The following is a 12713-nucleotide window of genomic DNA, read 5'->3' on the forward strand; positions in this document are numbered from 1 at the left end:
AGATGGGGCAGCTGGAGGCAGGGGTTCCAGGGGCAGTCAGAAGGAATGGTTGGATGAGGCAGGAGTCCTGGGAGGCAGTTAGGAATGGGAGGAACAGGTGGATGGGGTAGGGGCAGTCAGGGGACAGGTGGATGGGGCAGGAGTCCCAGGGGAGGGGGACCATCAGGGGGCAAGGGCTGGGCCACGCCTGGCTGTTTCAGGGGGCACAGCCTCCCCTAACCAGCCCTCCCTACCCTTTTGGAAACCCAATATGGGCCTCAGGCCAAAAAGTTTGGCTGCTCTAGTATCTTCCCTTCCGCAACCCCAAGACAACTCCAGAAGGAGGTCAAAGTGGCAGTTTTTAAAACCATGGTTAAGGTCTCCTTTTACTATATGTAGGGAAATTCTGTATCTTCTTCGCAAGTTACTCTTCCCAGGACAGCTAGTGCAACTTTGCATGGTTGTGCTGGTGTGTTAGCCTTGTAGAAAGCCATCTTCAGCTAGCCAACAATGGAGGCAGTAAAACACTCCACCCCAATGCCATTCAGCTACCTTAAGAGGAAAGTATTCTTTATACAACAGCAAAGTTGTACACTTAAAAAATCAGGCCATATATGAGTTAACTGCATTATATTACACTGGTTTTGCTTTTAGATATCTCCCTACTTGCAACACCATTAGAAATAGTGTTAGCTTCCTTTGAATCAAGATATTAGAGTACTTTTGTTCCCCCCTTCTCTCTTACTTTATGCCTTTCAATGTCAGAGAACGACACGTAAAAGGAACCATCTACAAACTGAGTATGAGGTTCATAACTCTGCTATCACATCACCAGAAATTTAATATTTACATTTATTCTCTCCACTTTGGAGTGGCAGAGTACATGTGTCCAGCACAACTGTTCCTAATGAGGCATCAGCCTTCTGTATATCACAAATTTGGCATGCAAGAGTTAGAATTATGATTTAGCCAATATATGATGGTTTTATTGAAAAGTGAGATGACCAGGTTCATTCAGCCTAGTGGGCAGACCATGTGATTCCAAGCATATAATTATGAGAACTTTTTAAACCACAGAAGTTTATTAGTTTGCCTTATACAAGGAGTGGTCAGTGACATTACAGTTATCACCTTTAGGGTTAGTTACAAATCTACTTCTGAGATCCCCTTACACCAAAGTTACATAGTAAAGTCAACCACCCTTAGTCTAGTCTCCAGCCCCTGGGAATTTATAGCTAAGGCAGGGGAAGTAAAGGGTCACTAGTCAGCCACAGGAAAACTAAAGCTTAACAGGTAGCGTGCTCTCTCACTCTCCACTAATACAGTTAACTGTAACCTTCATCACATGTGCAACCTGTAACAGAGCTTAAGATGCACGGGGTATAGTTACTACACAGTACATCAAAGGAATAGTCAAGTTAAACATAAGAGGTGGTGAGTAAATCAAACAATATTGGTCCAACATGAAAGGCTTTTCAAGGGCAAAGTTTACAAGTAACTACTCAATTTGGTAAATACATTTGCCCTGACAATTACTGTGAGTAACCCCATCAGCAGAGGCTGAGCACACCTGCTGAGACCCTCTTTAGAAGCATTTACGATGGACAATGGATGGGCCAGACTCATCATATTCCTGCTTGCTGATCCACATCTGCTGGAAGGTGGAGAGAGAAGCCAGGATGGAGCCACCAATCCAGACGGAATATTTACGCTCCGGTGGGGCAATGATCTTGATTTTCATCGTGCTGGGTGCCAGGGCCGTGATCTCCTTCTGCATTCTGTCAGCGATGCCAGGATACATGGTGGTTCCGCCAGAGAGCACCGTGTTAGCATAGAGGTCCTTTCGGATATCTACATCACACTTCATGATGGAGTTGAAAGTGGTCTCGTGAATGCCACAGGACTCCATCCCCAGGAAGGAAGGCTGGAAGATAGCCTCTGGGCACCGGAACCTTTCATTCCCAATAGTGATCACCTGGCCATCAGGGAGCTCATAGCTCTTCTCCAGGGAGGAAGATGAAGCGGCTGTGGCCATCTCCTGCTCGAAGTCCAGGGCGACGTAGCAGAGCTTCTCCTTGATGTCACGCACAATTTCCCTTTCGGCCGTGGTGGTGAAGCTGTAGCCTCTCTCGGTCAGGATCTTCATAAGGTAGTCGGTCAGGTCACGGCCAGCCAAGTCCAGACGAAGGATGGCATGGGGCAGGGCGTACCCCTCGTAGATTGGCACTGTGTGGGTGACCCCATCCCCAGAGTCCATGACGATACCGGTGGTACGCCCAGAGGCATACAGGGACAGCACTGCCTGGATAGCCACATACATAGCTGGAGTGTTGAAGGTCTCAAACATGATCTGTGTCATCTTCTCTCGGTTGGCCTTGGGATTCAGGGGGGCTTCAGTGAGCAGGACAGGGTGCTCCTCAGGGGCAACCCGCAGCTCATTATAGAAAGTGTGGTGCCAGATCTTCTCCATGTCATCCCAGTTGGTGACAATGCCATGCTCAATGGGATACTTCAGGGTGAGGATGCCTCTCTTGCTCTGGGCCTCATCGCCCACGTAGCTGTCTTTCTGCCCCATGCCCACCATGACACCCTGGTGTCTGGGGCGTCCCACGATGGAAGGAAACACGGCTCGAGGGGCATCATCCCCAGCAAAGCCAGCTTTGCACATCCCGGAGCCATTGTCAACAACGAGGGCGGCGATTTCTTCATCAGCCATTTTGATTTAATCTGAGAGAGACAGTGAGGGGGGGACAGAGAACGAAGGTTTGTCAATATCTGGCTGGCCTCCCCATAAATCCTACTTAGATTACCATTCAGGCAAGAGGCCAAGGATCCATGGTTAGAAACTAACATGAGAGCAAGGCTGCAGGCCTGTATGGGGAGGTGCATAAGGCTGTCTCACCTGAGGGAGATCCCAGCCGCTCACATGACCTGGTCCTTGTGCCAGCCAGGCACAGAGAGACAAGCCCTCAGCCAGGTTAAGCGACTGTACTCTAGGCACTGGCAGCAGCCTAGGCAGGGGAGTTTAAGTCTGAGCTACTTAAACTGGCGCAGTTTTGCACTCCAGACAATGGCTGCGCCGGGCGAGTCTGGGAATCCCGAGGCTCATTCCCAGCCTCTCCCCTACCCCCGTGTAGCACCAGGTGACGCCAATACCGACGTGGTTTAAGCGTGTTCACATGAGGGGTTTGCGCCCATTTAGCTCGGCTAATTGCAGCTTCCTGCCGGGGTGGGGGGGGCGCCCGCGGGGGCGGCAGGCCCTGCTTGCCACACCCAGCAGGTTGGACACCGCCAGTCACCTGCCACCACCGCAGCGGAGAGTCTCCCCGTCCCGTCCCGTCCCCGTCACCTGCAACCCCACACGCTCCGGCCCTGCTCAGCTCCTCCCCGCGGCAGTCAGTAGCGCCCGCGCCCAGCACCGCTTTATCACCACCGGAACCGGAAACCCGGCCCCAGCCCCGCGCGCCCATTGGCTGCTGGTGATAACGGCCCGTCTCCTCGCCCCAGTTCCGCTCCTTTCCCGAAGACTTTCCGCTAGCTGACTCCGCCTCCTGACAGCTACTTCCGGTCAGCGCTCTTGCTGAGGGGAGGGGAGGCTAGTGGCGCAGCTTCCGCTATGCACCCCGCCCCCTCCCTCCTCCCGGCCCCGTTTCCGGTCTTGCTCAGGGGGGCGGGGGAGGGGTGACGGTCAGAGTCGAGTGGCTGCGCACGGGCCTGCAGTGACCCGCTCCCCTCGCTCCGGAGGAGGTAATGGCCCCTCTGCTCCCGCTGGTGGGAGGGTTGGGAGTGGAGGCTGAGGGTAGGCTATGGGGGTGGGTGTGAGAGTAGGGGTAGAGATGGGGGTGAGGGCAGGCGGTGGGGGGGGTGAGGGCAGGCTGGGGGCGGGGGCTGGGGGCGAGGGCAGGGGTAGGGCTGGGGGCGAGGGCGGGGTAGAGGTGGGGGTGAGGGCAGGCTGGGGGTGGGTTTGAGAGTAGAGGTAGAGATGGGGGTAGGGGCTGGGGATGCGTGTGGTAGCGGTAGGGCTGGAGACTGGGGGTGAGGGCAGGCTGTGGGGTTGTTGAAGGGCTAGTTATGAAGGTTTTGGAGAAGCTGGTTGGTTATGGGGGGCTAGTTATAGGTGGTTTGAAGAGTCTGGATGGGAGGGGAAGGGGTGGTTATGGGGGCTAATTGGCAGAGTTGGTTTTGTGGGGCAGGATATGTGACTGGTTATAGGGAGGCTGAGGGAACTAGTTGGGGGGCTCTATGAGGAGGGGGTTATGAGTGTTGAGAAGGAGTGGGTTGGTTGGGGGCAGGCTGTGGGATTAGTTGGAATGACTGGCTCTGGGTTAGTGGGATTTGTTTGGGGCTGCTTATTGGGGAGGGGGATTTGGTTTGTTTGAGGGACAGACTATGGAATTGATTAGTGTGACTATGATGGGAGGAGTTGGTTAGGTGACAGGTTATGGGTGAAAGCGGTTAGTTAGGGGGCTGGTTTAGGGAAGTAGGTTACAGTGGCTTGGTGTGAGAACTAGATGTAGAGGAGATAATAAAGCTTGGGGGAGCAGGAACATTCCATAGTGGAGCTTGTCTGAGAATACAGGGAGCATTCACAGTTTTGCTTACTACTCCTTTCTAAAACCCCTCATTTGTTTTCAGAGGAGCTTGAATTGTATACTTTTCGGTGTTTTTTTCTGTTTCAAAATGTCCTTTTTATAGCCCCACCCAAAACTGACAGAAGAACATTACCAGTGTGGTTTAATTGCAATAATTAGCTTGTTTTAAAACAAAGAAGGAAGGTTTAAAAATTCAGATGGGATGGCTTTTTCTTTAACTGCTCTTCCAGGATGGAAATCCACATGAGCTTGGGTTACTGCATGAGAATGTGAAAGTTAATCTGAGTAGTTTCACTGACCAGAGTTGGTTGTAGTTCAAAAAGTTAGGGCTTGTCTACACTGGCAATTTACAGTGCTGCAACTTTCTCACGCAAGGGTGTGAAAAAACTCCCCCCTGAGCACAGCATGTTTCAGCGGTGTAAAGCGCCAGTGTAGACAGTGCCCCAGCACTGGGAGCTACGCCCCTCGTGGAGGTGGGTTTTTTAGAGCGCTGCTTTAGCGTTGCCAGTGTAGTCTAAGCCCTTAAGCAGATATTAATGCTGAAAAGAAAATCAGATGTTAAAACTGTTTTTAATTATCTCAAGTAGTAATAGCAACCTAGATGGAGAATTTAAAAAAAAAAAATTATCCTGATCTTATACTCTTTGTTCTAAATATCTTTATTTACTTAAAACACTCAAATGTTGAATATCTTTTTATAATCACATTGATACCTAATCAGGGTGTGGTTACTATATCTTTGGTTCTGGATTAGCATTGGAAGAGACCTCAGGAGGTCATCTAGTCCAACTTCCCTGGAGCCCTTATATTTCACATTCATGTCTAATCACAGCACCCAGGAGAAATGTATAAATCTTGGTATAACCTTTCATGCATTATTGTATCAGAGCTGTGTGAGACACACTGGAACTGCATACCAGGGCTTGTGTTTCTGCATCTGAGGTGTGTTTACCTGACCTTAATCACATACCAGTCACTTATTATTGTATTGTACATGAGACATGTATTAATTGCACACCCTCTTGTGTATTGCTACATATGAGGTATGATGACATCCTAACACGCCTCAGGTGCGGCACTACACAATAAGATGTGTTGTGGGAGTTGTAGACACATGCCTTAGGCACAGTAATACGCAGTCTGCTTTGTGCTTAATGTTAGAATCCACATTCCAGTTCATTATTATTGTACAAGGGAGATGTGTATGTATTATAACACCAATGCCAGGCTGTATATTGTGCCTGAGGAGTGTTTGATGCCCTAATCACATGCCAGATGATGTATGATTGTTACTGACATTCGAACTGTGTGTTGCTTCACTTTTAAGCTAAAGGATATATTGGTGTGTGATAGTTAAGAATGCTGATAGACCTGTCATTGGAATGATTTTATTTATGACAATAGTTGCTTAATACAGAGAAAAATGTCTTTAGTATTATACCTTGCACAATTTAAAATCAGTTCCATTGTATTATGTTTGCAGAAAATATTGTTGAATCTCTTCAAGGAGAATCTAGGGACATTTGAGGTCTTTTCTTATTTTGGAATTTTATGGAAATTAGGTCAATTAGTGTATTTGACTTACCTACAGAAGTGTGTTTTCTTGTGTTTGATCATAAAGCATTAGCAAACTATCCTCCTTTTTAAGGACCTGGTGTTGGTTAGATTGCATACCACAGCACTGGTTATGTGGGTGGAAGGAGGATTTCCTTAGTTTGTTTGCTGGCTGCCTTTCCTTTGTTTCTCGTACATTATTGACTGTGTTTTGATTTACTAGTAAGTCTCGAAGGGCAGCTACTTAGCAAGTTAGTTCAACTTACATTTCTGGTTTCTGTCATAATGCCTGGAAATGCACATTCTCCTTTAGCCTTTGGAAATTAGGAGCACCATTGTTCTCCCAGGATTTGCCTAGTATGTCTCAACAGTATACCTGGCTCTAGCCAGGTGTGTTAGTCTCTGTTCAAGAGGTGCCTAATGCTGGAAGAGTAGGGGATGTTGTACATCAAAATGGAGTGCTAACAAAGTCCTGTGCATCCTCCAGTTAGAGTAACGGAGAGTGTCCCAGCTTGGGATGTTAGGTGCATTGGCAGAGCTGTGTGTGAAGAAGCTGGGGTAAAGGTTTCCAGGTGACTAGCTATTTGGGGGTAGGATGATCTTTACTTGCATGGCATCCAAATTACTCAGAGTAACAAGTGCTAAAAGAGCCCTGTTTTTACTAAGATCTCAAGGAGCATGTGGAACTTCTGTAAAATCATGAGGTCAGGAAATAACTTGCAAAGACAATAGTATTTGGTACAGGATTATAAATACATTTACTTAAAGGGCATGCACTCAGTGCAATTATTATGATGTGCAGTTCCTTAAAATAGTATATGGAGTGAGATTGAAATCTAAATTTAAAATCTAATGCTTTAAAGGTAGTTAGTAAAACTTGTGGGAGAAGGGTCAGTGAAGAATATGCTCTTAGGGCAGGGGCAGGTAAGCAGTTTGCAGTTTGTAAAACTGAGGTTATGCTGTCGTGTGTTCAGTTTGAAAATACAATTAAACACACTGAAAATGGAGTGCAAGTTTGAGCCTGAGGCTGCGAAACTCTAGGCGTTTTATTTTACGGTCTCCTGGACTGGAAAGAGGACTGGCTTTGCAGCCTGCTTATCCTCCGACAGGGAAGAAGATGAAAGTGTGTTATATTCATACAAATATTTATCTATCTTTTAGGTTCTATTGATCTCTGAAGGTTGGGGCTTGAGCCCTGCTGGGTAGAAAAGCTGTCTTTTCACAGCCATGCTAACTGCGGGATGAAGCTGGAGGCTGTTGTTGAGCAGCTGCAGAAGCAGCAGCAGCAACAGCAGCAAGGTCCTCTGCAGATGGATTCCAGAGAGAGACAGCAGAGGCAGATGAGAGAAGCCCAGCAGCTTTATACTCAGCAGCTGGCAGCACAGCAGGCTGTTCTAGCAGCCACATCTGGCAGGGCTTCGGGCAGCACAGCACTTGGTCCTTTGGCCAAAGTCCCACCTGTAGTTGGGGCCACCCGAGCTTTTGATCAGAGCAGTGTGACCTCGGAGCTGGAGGAGGAGGAGGAGGAGGAGGAGGAAGAGGATGAAGAGGAAGAGGGTTTGGAAGATGGAGATCTTGAGGAGGACACTGAAATGACTGGGAAAGATGCCTGTTCTACTTTGAAGTATTTTCATTCTCAAAAAGTTGCCCATCACAACCAAAGAGTGGTGTCTACTCTTCCAGCCCCAGGACTTCAGCGGGGACAGCAGGGAAAGGAGGAACAGGGTAAAGACACTACTAAACAATCGTATTCTGGTTCCCCATCTGGGCGGCAGACCTGGAGAATGGATGAGCAGCTCAAGCAGGTCAGTGCTGACATTTCTTCTCTCTGAACAAAAGCTCTTTCTTTCAAAAGTGAATTTAGTACTTGTGAAAGGGGCTATATTTTCCAGCTCTGGGGGTGCAGCTCTCTAACTGTACAAAGAAGAGGTAAATTAAAGCCCCTTATCTACATGTGTCAACCCTGATCAACAAGGGTCACTGCTAAAGATGGAAAAGGAGCTTGGTCTTTGTGGCTCATTCATTCCTTCACCTTTCTGCTGAGACTCTCAGCATGGGGCCAGTTAGTACCTGTTGTTGTGATGAATTTTGATTATAGGCACCTGTCTGCTAGTAACTGACTTAATTTATTTCACATAGACCACCCCCTTCTAGTCGCTATGAACTTGGACAGAATTTGAACCTCTGTCCTAGTGGGGAAAAAGTCCATATCCTGTTCCTGATCATCTGAGCAGCGCAGCCATTTTGTATTTCATGAGTGGATGGAAAGTGGCTGACTTGCTTATTGAATGGTTACAGTAGGATGTTACTATTGGGTTTGAATCTATAATTACCAGTGCTTGAAGCGATATGCCAGTACGCCCAAGAGCTTTTCACTTTACTGTGTGCTTCATCATAAATGGGCATTTCTTTAGTATAGTGCTAGGGTGCTTTATAGAGGTAAGATTAGCTCCGTTAGGTATAGGAACAGCCCATAGGTGAGTTGAGATTGGCCCTAAGGTTTAAGTTTGGGGGTTGGGATTAGCTGCTCTTTGCTACAAGCTATAGTGTGGGTGAGCTTGGGTAAGTGTTCCATTAGGTGCTGTTAAGGTGTGGGTTGAATTAACTCTGCTGTGGAAGTATCTTTGGCTATTGACAGAGAGTTTCTCCCTTGGAAATCCTGTGAATAAGTGGGAAGATTGGAACTCCTTAGTGATGGCCAATGATGAGTGTTTGCTGTGAGCACTCACAGTTCAAAGCCTGTCCCCTAGATACTGTGGGTCAGAGACAAGAGGGCTTTGCTTTACACCATCATGAGTTGTTTTTTTTTCAGTGGGGAAAGATTCTTATTTGACTGGCATAACATGACCCAGCTCATGGAATATCATCAAACTCATATCCTGATTCGCTAGCTTCCATGTTGATGCACTTGGCAGGATTCTGTGAAAGTTGCCAAGTCAGTGGTAAATGGGATTCCTGACTCCATGCTGGTGAGCACACTAACTAAGCGACTGTAGGATTTGGCAGCCTGCCAGCTGATACTCTGAAATGCCTGTTCCTCAAGAGTGGCTAGTTTGAGTGAGGAGTTATTCAGACTATTCTCAGGAAACTAGGTGGGTGTGTCATTCAGGTGACTAGGTCTTTGGAGAAATTGCTTCAGAACTTGATGGGCTTTCTAAACGGGAGTATAGTGGCTGAAGGGAAGACTACTCCCCTTTTTCCAGTCTCTTGATATAACATAGCAGTCAGGGAGCTGAAAGCACAGTAAGGCTTGGTGGCACATTGTAGTGGCCTTAAAAAAATGGAAAATGTGGAATTGTAGGTTCCTTTGTAGTAGCTACTGATCATGGTGAGGTAGAGGCTTATATTTACATGTTGACTCAGAAGACTGTTTTTGTTTCTGGCTTGGCCAGTGCCTTGTGACTTTCTTTGTGCTTCAGAATAATACTTTCGTATCTTGTAAGGAATTATGGAGCTTTGTAAGTTAATAGGCTTGATTCACAGCCCCATAGCAACCCCTTTATGCCACTCTGACAAACTGTAAGGGCTACCAACTTGCCAGCTCTGGTGCTCAGGTAATACCTCTGGCATAAGATTCCCCAGGTGGTATAGAGATATTGGTACAGCTCCACTCTGGCTTACATTCTTGCAAGCTCTCATTGGTGTTGTACTTCAGCTGTCTTCAGTTGCTGTGTGACCCTTTGGGGTCTGTTGCAACCTAATGTGGTTTTGGACCTGCCAAGTTTGTTCTAGAATCCAGGAAGTGTAAAAAGGGGTTTACAACTAACTTTACTCCCCACCTCCGTGGCCTTCCTGACTGTAGTGTTGCATGGATCTCTGCTGCATGCATGAATGTGGCCCAGTGTTTGTAAAGCACTTTGACATGCATAGATGAAAATCACAATGGTTGTATAAAATACTGCTGGTGAATCATGCTCGCTTTGGGATGGGTAAGTATCAAAGGTTGATTTGTTTGTGCCCTCAGTTGGAGTCTCCATGCAGGAGAGTGAAAATTTAACTGCAAGATGGTAGGTTCTGTCTGATGCTAGTCACACTTAAGATACTAGTAGTTTTACAATGGACTTCAAATGAAATAGGTTCAAGTCAGTACCAAGTAGCTTGTGTGGTGATTTCTGAATGCAAGAAAGAGCAGGCAGACATTTTTCTTCTGCTATTTAAATAGTTTTTTTGTTTTCCTGGTGAGGTAAAATACCTTAAAAAGACACACATCTGTGTCTTTTTATTTAATTAATACGTAGCTTTTAAAATGATTTGTGCTTCCCTTTTTAGAAGCTTCAGAATATTAAATGTCCTCATTTCATCCTCTAACATTTATAAATGTTCTTCCCCCCCCCCCACACACACACACACTTTTTTTTAAAGATGTAAGTTCAAGCTCAGATTTGTTTTGCTTGCTTGTTTATGCACTAGCATCATTAGGAAGAGTGGCTGATTAAATGATGCTGTGATTACAGCAAGCAGGGATAACAACTTTTTAGGTTGTGGAGTCCAAATGTTTTTAAAATGTGTACAGATTTTAGCAGTGGTATTTTTAACTGAACAACAAAGTAGCAGATAATAGGCACTTCTGAAAATTGTACCCAACTCCCATTGACTGTCAATGAGACTTAGGTACAAAAGTCACTTATGTGCATTTTGAAAATGTTATCTTCTGTTTTAATACTGTACAGATGTTGAGCCTGGCAGAACATTCACCACCACATCAGATTTTGGGGGTAAACTTTGTGACAATCTCATGATATTTGTAGGTTATATTTAGTTGGTTTTTGCCATTAATTTTGGAATGGGAAGTCATTTGTATTTCTTCTCTTGATAGTGATTTTCTTTTAAAAATGAGGTCTTCCAGAAAAATGTTGACTTCGTAGCATAAGACTGAGATCCTCTGGAAGGGACCTAATACTAGGGCGGTAGAAAGATGAATACCAGCATTGATGTCTGGCTACTTTTAGAGACCTATTCAGCTTTGGACAGCCAAGTAAATAATTGTAGAACAAGCCATCAGACAAAAGAGCTGGCTCAGCTTCTGACACGGGCGGTGGGAATCCTGTCAGCACAAAACAACGAGGGAGTGTTAGCTGCTTGTCAAGGGGTTGAAGTTCTGAAAGAAGGGCGGACGGATGCAGTAGGCTCAGTCTCTTCTAGCACTGCTCAAATCCTGTGTAAATCCATCAGCTCTCCGACAGCTGAGGTTTCCCACGGCGCCTGCAGAAAGGGAGATGTGGGCTGCCCGTCTTCATCTGAAGAGAAATGAGATTTTAATTCTGCGGGTGAAAATGTTGCTTTTAGCAGACGGTTGGGTGTGAGTTCATCTAGTTTTAAGCATAGCTTGGCAGTCTCTTTGGTTACTGGGAATAACCTCACTGCTGAGCAGATTGCAGCCAGTTCAGTTCTGCTGCTGCCTTTCCAGTTCAGGTTCCAGAGAATCCCCTTCAAACTCAGGCTGGTATGCTCAGCAGCACGCTATACCACTGCAAAACTTTGATTGTAGATATCAAAGCATATACATTAGTACTTTTATCCCTTCATGGGCTATAAATAATAAGGCCAAGATTTTCAAGTGCCTGGTGATCTTGGGTGCCTTATAACTCTTTTTAAAACACTTCAAAAGGGCCTGATTTTCAGAGGGTTAGTGCTCAGTATTTCTTAAAAATCGGGTGTCTCAGGTTGGGTACCCAAAACCACTAGTAACTCTTCAAAATCATGACCTAACTTTTAGAAAGCTGATATGTGTTGGCAAAGAGAAGCCCACTTAGAGTGATCACTATAAACTGGCTCTGGGAAAGGGCGGCAGAAGTTCCATGGCTGCTGTGATGCTTTAAGTATAATCAATGCTGTGGTACTATTCAGAGGGGATACCTGGTAATCCAAAGGGATTGGAAATCATGAAAACAAATGAATTGTTTTACATGCTAAATGCCCTGCCCCTTATTTGGAAAAACTCAGTGCACTTCTTAATATGGATTTCTAATTCCACTTGTGGGTCACCTTTAAAAAGCTGTCATATAATGAAAAACAATTTTCTCTACTAGCAACTGCGTGTGTATCACATGTTTGTTTATTTCCTCTTTATTGCAAAGAACTTTTGCATGAAAACAAATTCTTTGATTCTTAAGAACTTACCTGCTTTTCCTTCTTTGAATTCATTTATTCCCCATCTGAATTCCTTATCTGCTCTTAGCTGTGCAGATGACTCATGTTGCATCATGGCTGAGGTCACCATTGAAATTGTAACTTAAAATGGGAAATAAGCAGCCAGAGCAGATAAACGTCTCAGAAAAATAAATGGAATTTACTCTGTGGCCAGGTTTTCAAGATTGGGTGTGTACAGTTGCGTGCACATATCTGGATAAATCTGTGTGCACTAGTACTTGATGATCATGCACAAAATCAGGTATTTGTGCATGTTTGTGGCCTGTTCAATGACAGAATGATATACCCAATATACAAGCATAATTGCATGCATAAATTAATGTGCGTACAGTTGTGCTCACCTGATCTTGAATTTCTGGCCCTGGATATCCCTTTAAAATTATCTAGGAGAAATCCATGTATCTTTGTCTTCACTGTTCTGTTGGCCCTGTTATCTTT

At 45.7% G+C, this 12713-nt stretch overlaps 2 protein-coding genes and 1 long non-coding RNA gene across 4 annotated transcripts in view; 1 reads left to right on the forward strand and 2 right to left on the reverse strand.

Annotated features, from left to right (window-relative positions):
• Positions 1-1042: 1042 nt before the first annotated feature.
• LOC140918556 (actin, cytoplasmic type 5) lies at positions 1043-3490 on the reverse strand. 2 transcript variants are annotated; one of them, XM_073363266.1, is made up of 2 exons: positions 3329-3490; positions 1043-2706 (listed from the first exon to the last, which is right to left on the reverse strand). In XM_073363266.1, the coding sequence occupies exon 2, from the start codon at positions 2693-2695 to the stop codon at positions 1565-1567; it is 1131 nt and encodes a 376-aa protein (XP_073219367.1). In that variant the 5' UTR covers positions 2696-2706; positions 3329-3490; the 3' UTR covers positions 1043-1564. The 2 variants fall into 2 exon arrangements, with proteins under 2 accessions (XP_073219367.1, XP_073219368.1); XM_073363267.1 differs by having other exon boundaries at positions 3279-3490.
• Positions 3491-3524: 34 nt separating this feature from the next.
• Positions 3525-12713, forward strand: part of ARID3B (AT-rich interaction domain 3B) — a 47879-nt gene continuing 38690 nt past the window's right edge. The window contains exons 1-2 of the mRNA XM_073363265.1: positions 3525-3726; positions 7287-7930. Of these exons, the coding sequence (XP_073219366.1) occupies positions 7367-7930 (564 nt within the window). The 5' untranslated portion in view covers positions 3525-3726; positions 7287-7366. The remainder of the gene's footprint in view (positions 3727-7286; positions 7931-12713) is intronic.
• The window catches only part of LOC140918557 (uncharacterized), a 31309-nt gene continuing 24441 nt past the window's right edge, over positions 5846-12713 (reverse strand). Inside the window, exon 5 of the long non-coding RNA XR_012161231.1 lies at positions 5846-11362. This is a non-coding gene — a long non-coding RNA (uncharacterized lncRNA). The remainder of the gene's footprint in view (positions 11363-12713) is intronic.

Source organism: Lepidochelys kempii, chromosome 10, assembly GCF_965140265.1.
Source record: "Lepidochelys kempii isolate rLepKem1 chromosome 10, rLepKem1.hap2, whole genome shotgun sequence".
NCBI lineage: Eukaryota > Metazoa > Chordata > Testudines > Cheloniidae > Lepidochelys > Lepidochelys kempii.

Bases quoted from the DNA above. Each gene is read 5' to 3' on its own strand.
- LOC140918556 (XM_073363266.1), bottom strand. From the start codon at position 2,695: ATGGCTGATGAAGAAATCGCCGCCCTCGTTGTTGACAATGGCTCCGGG.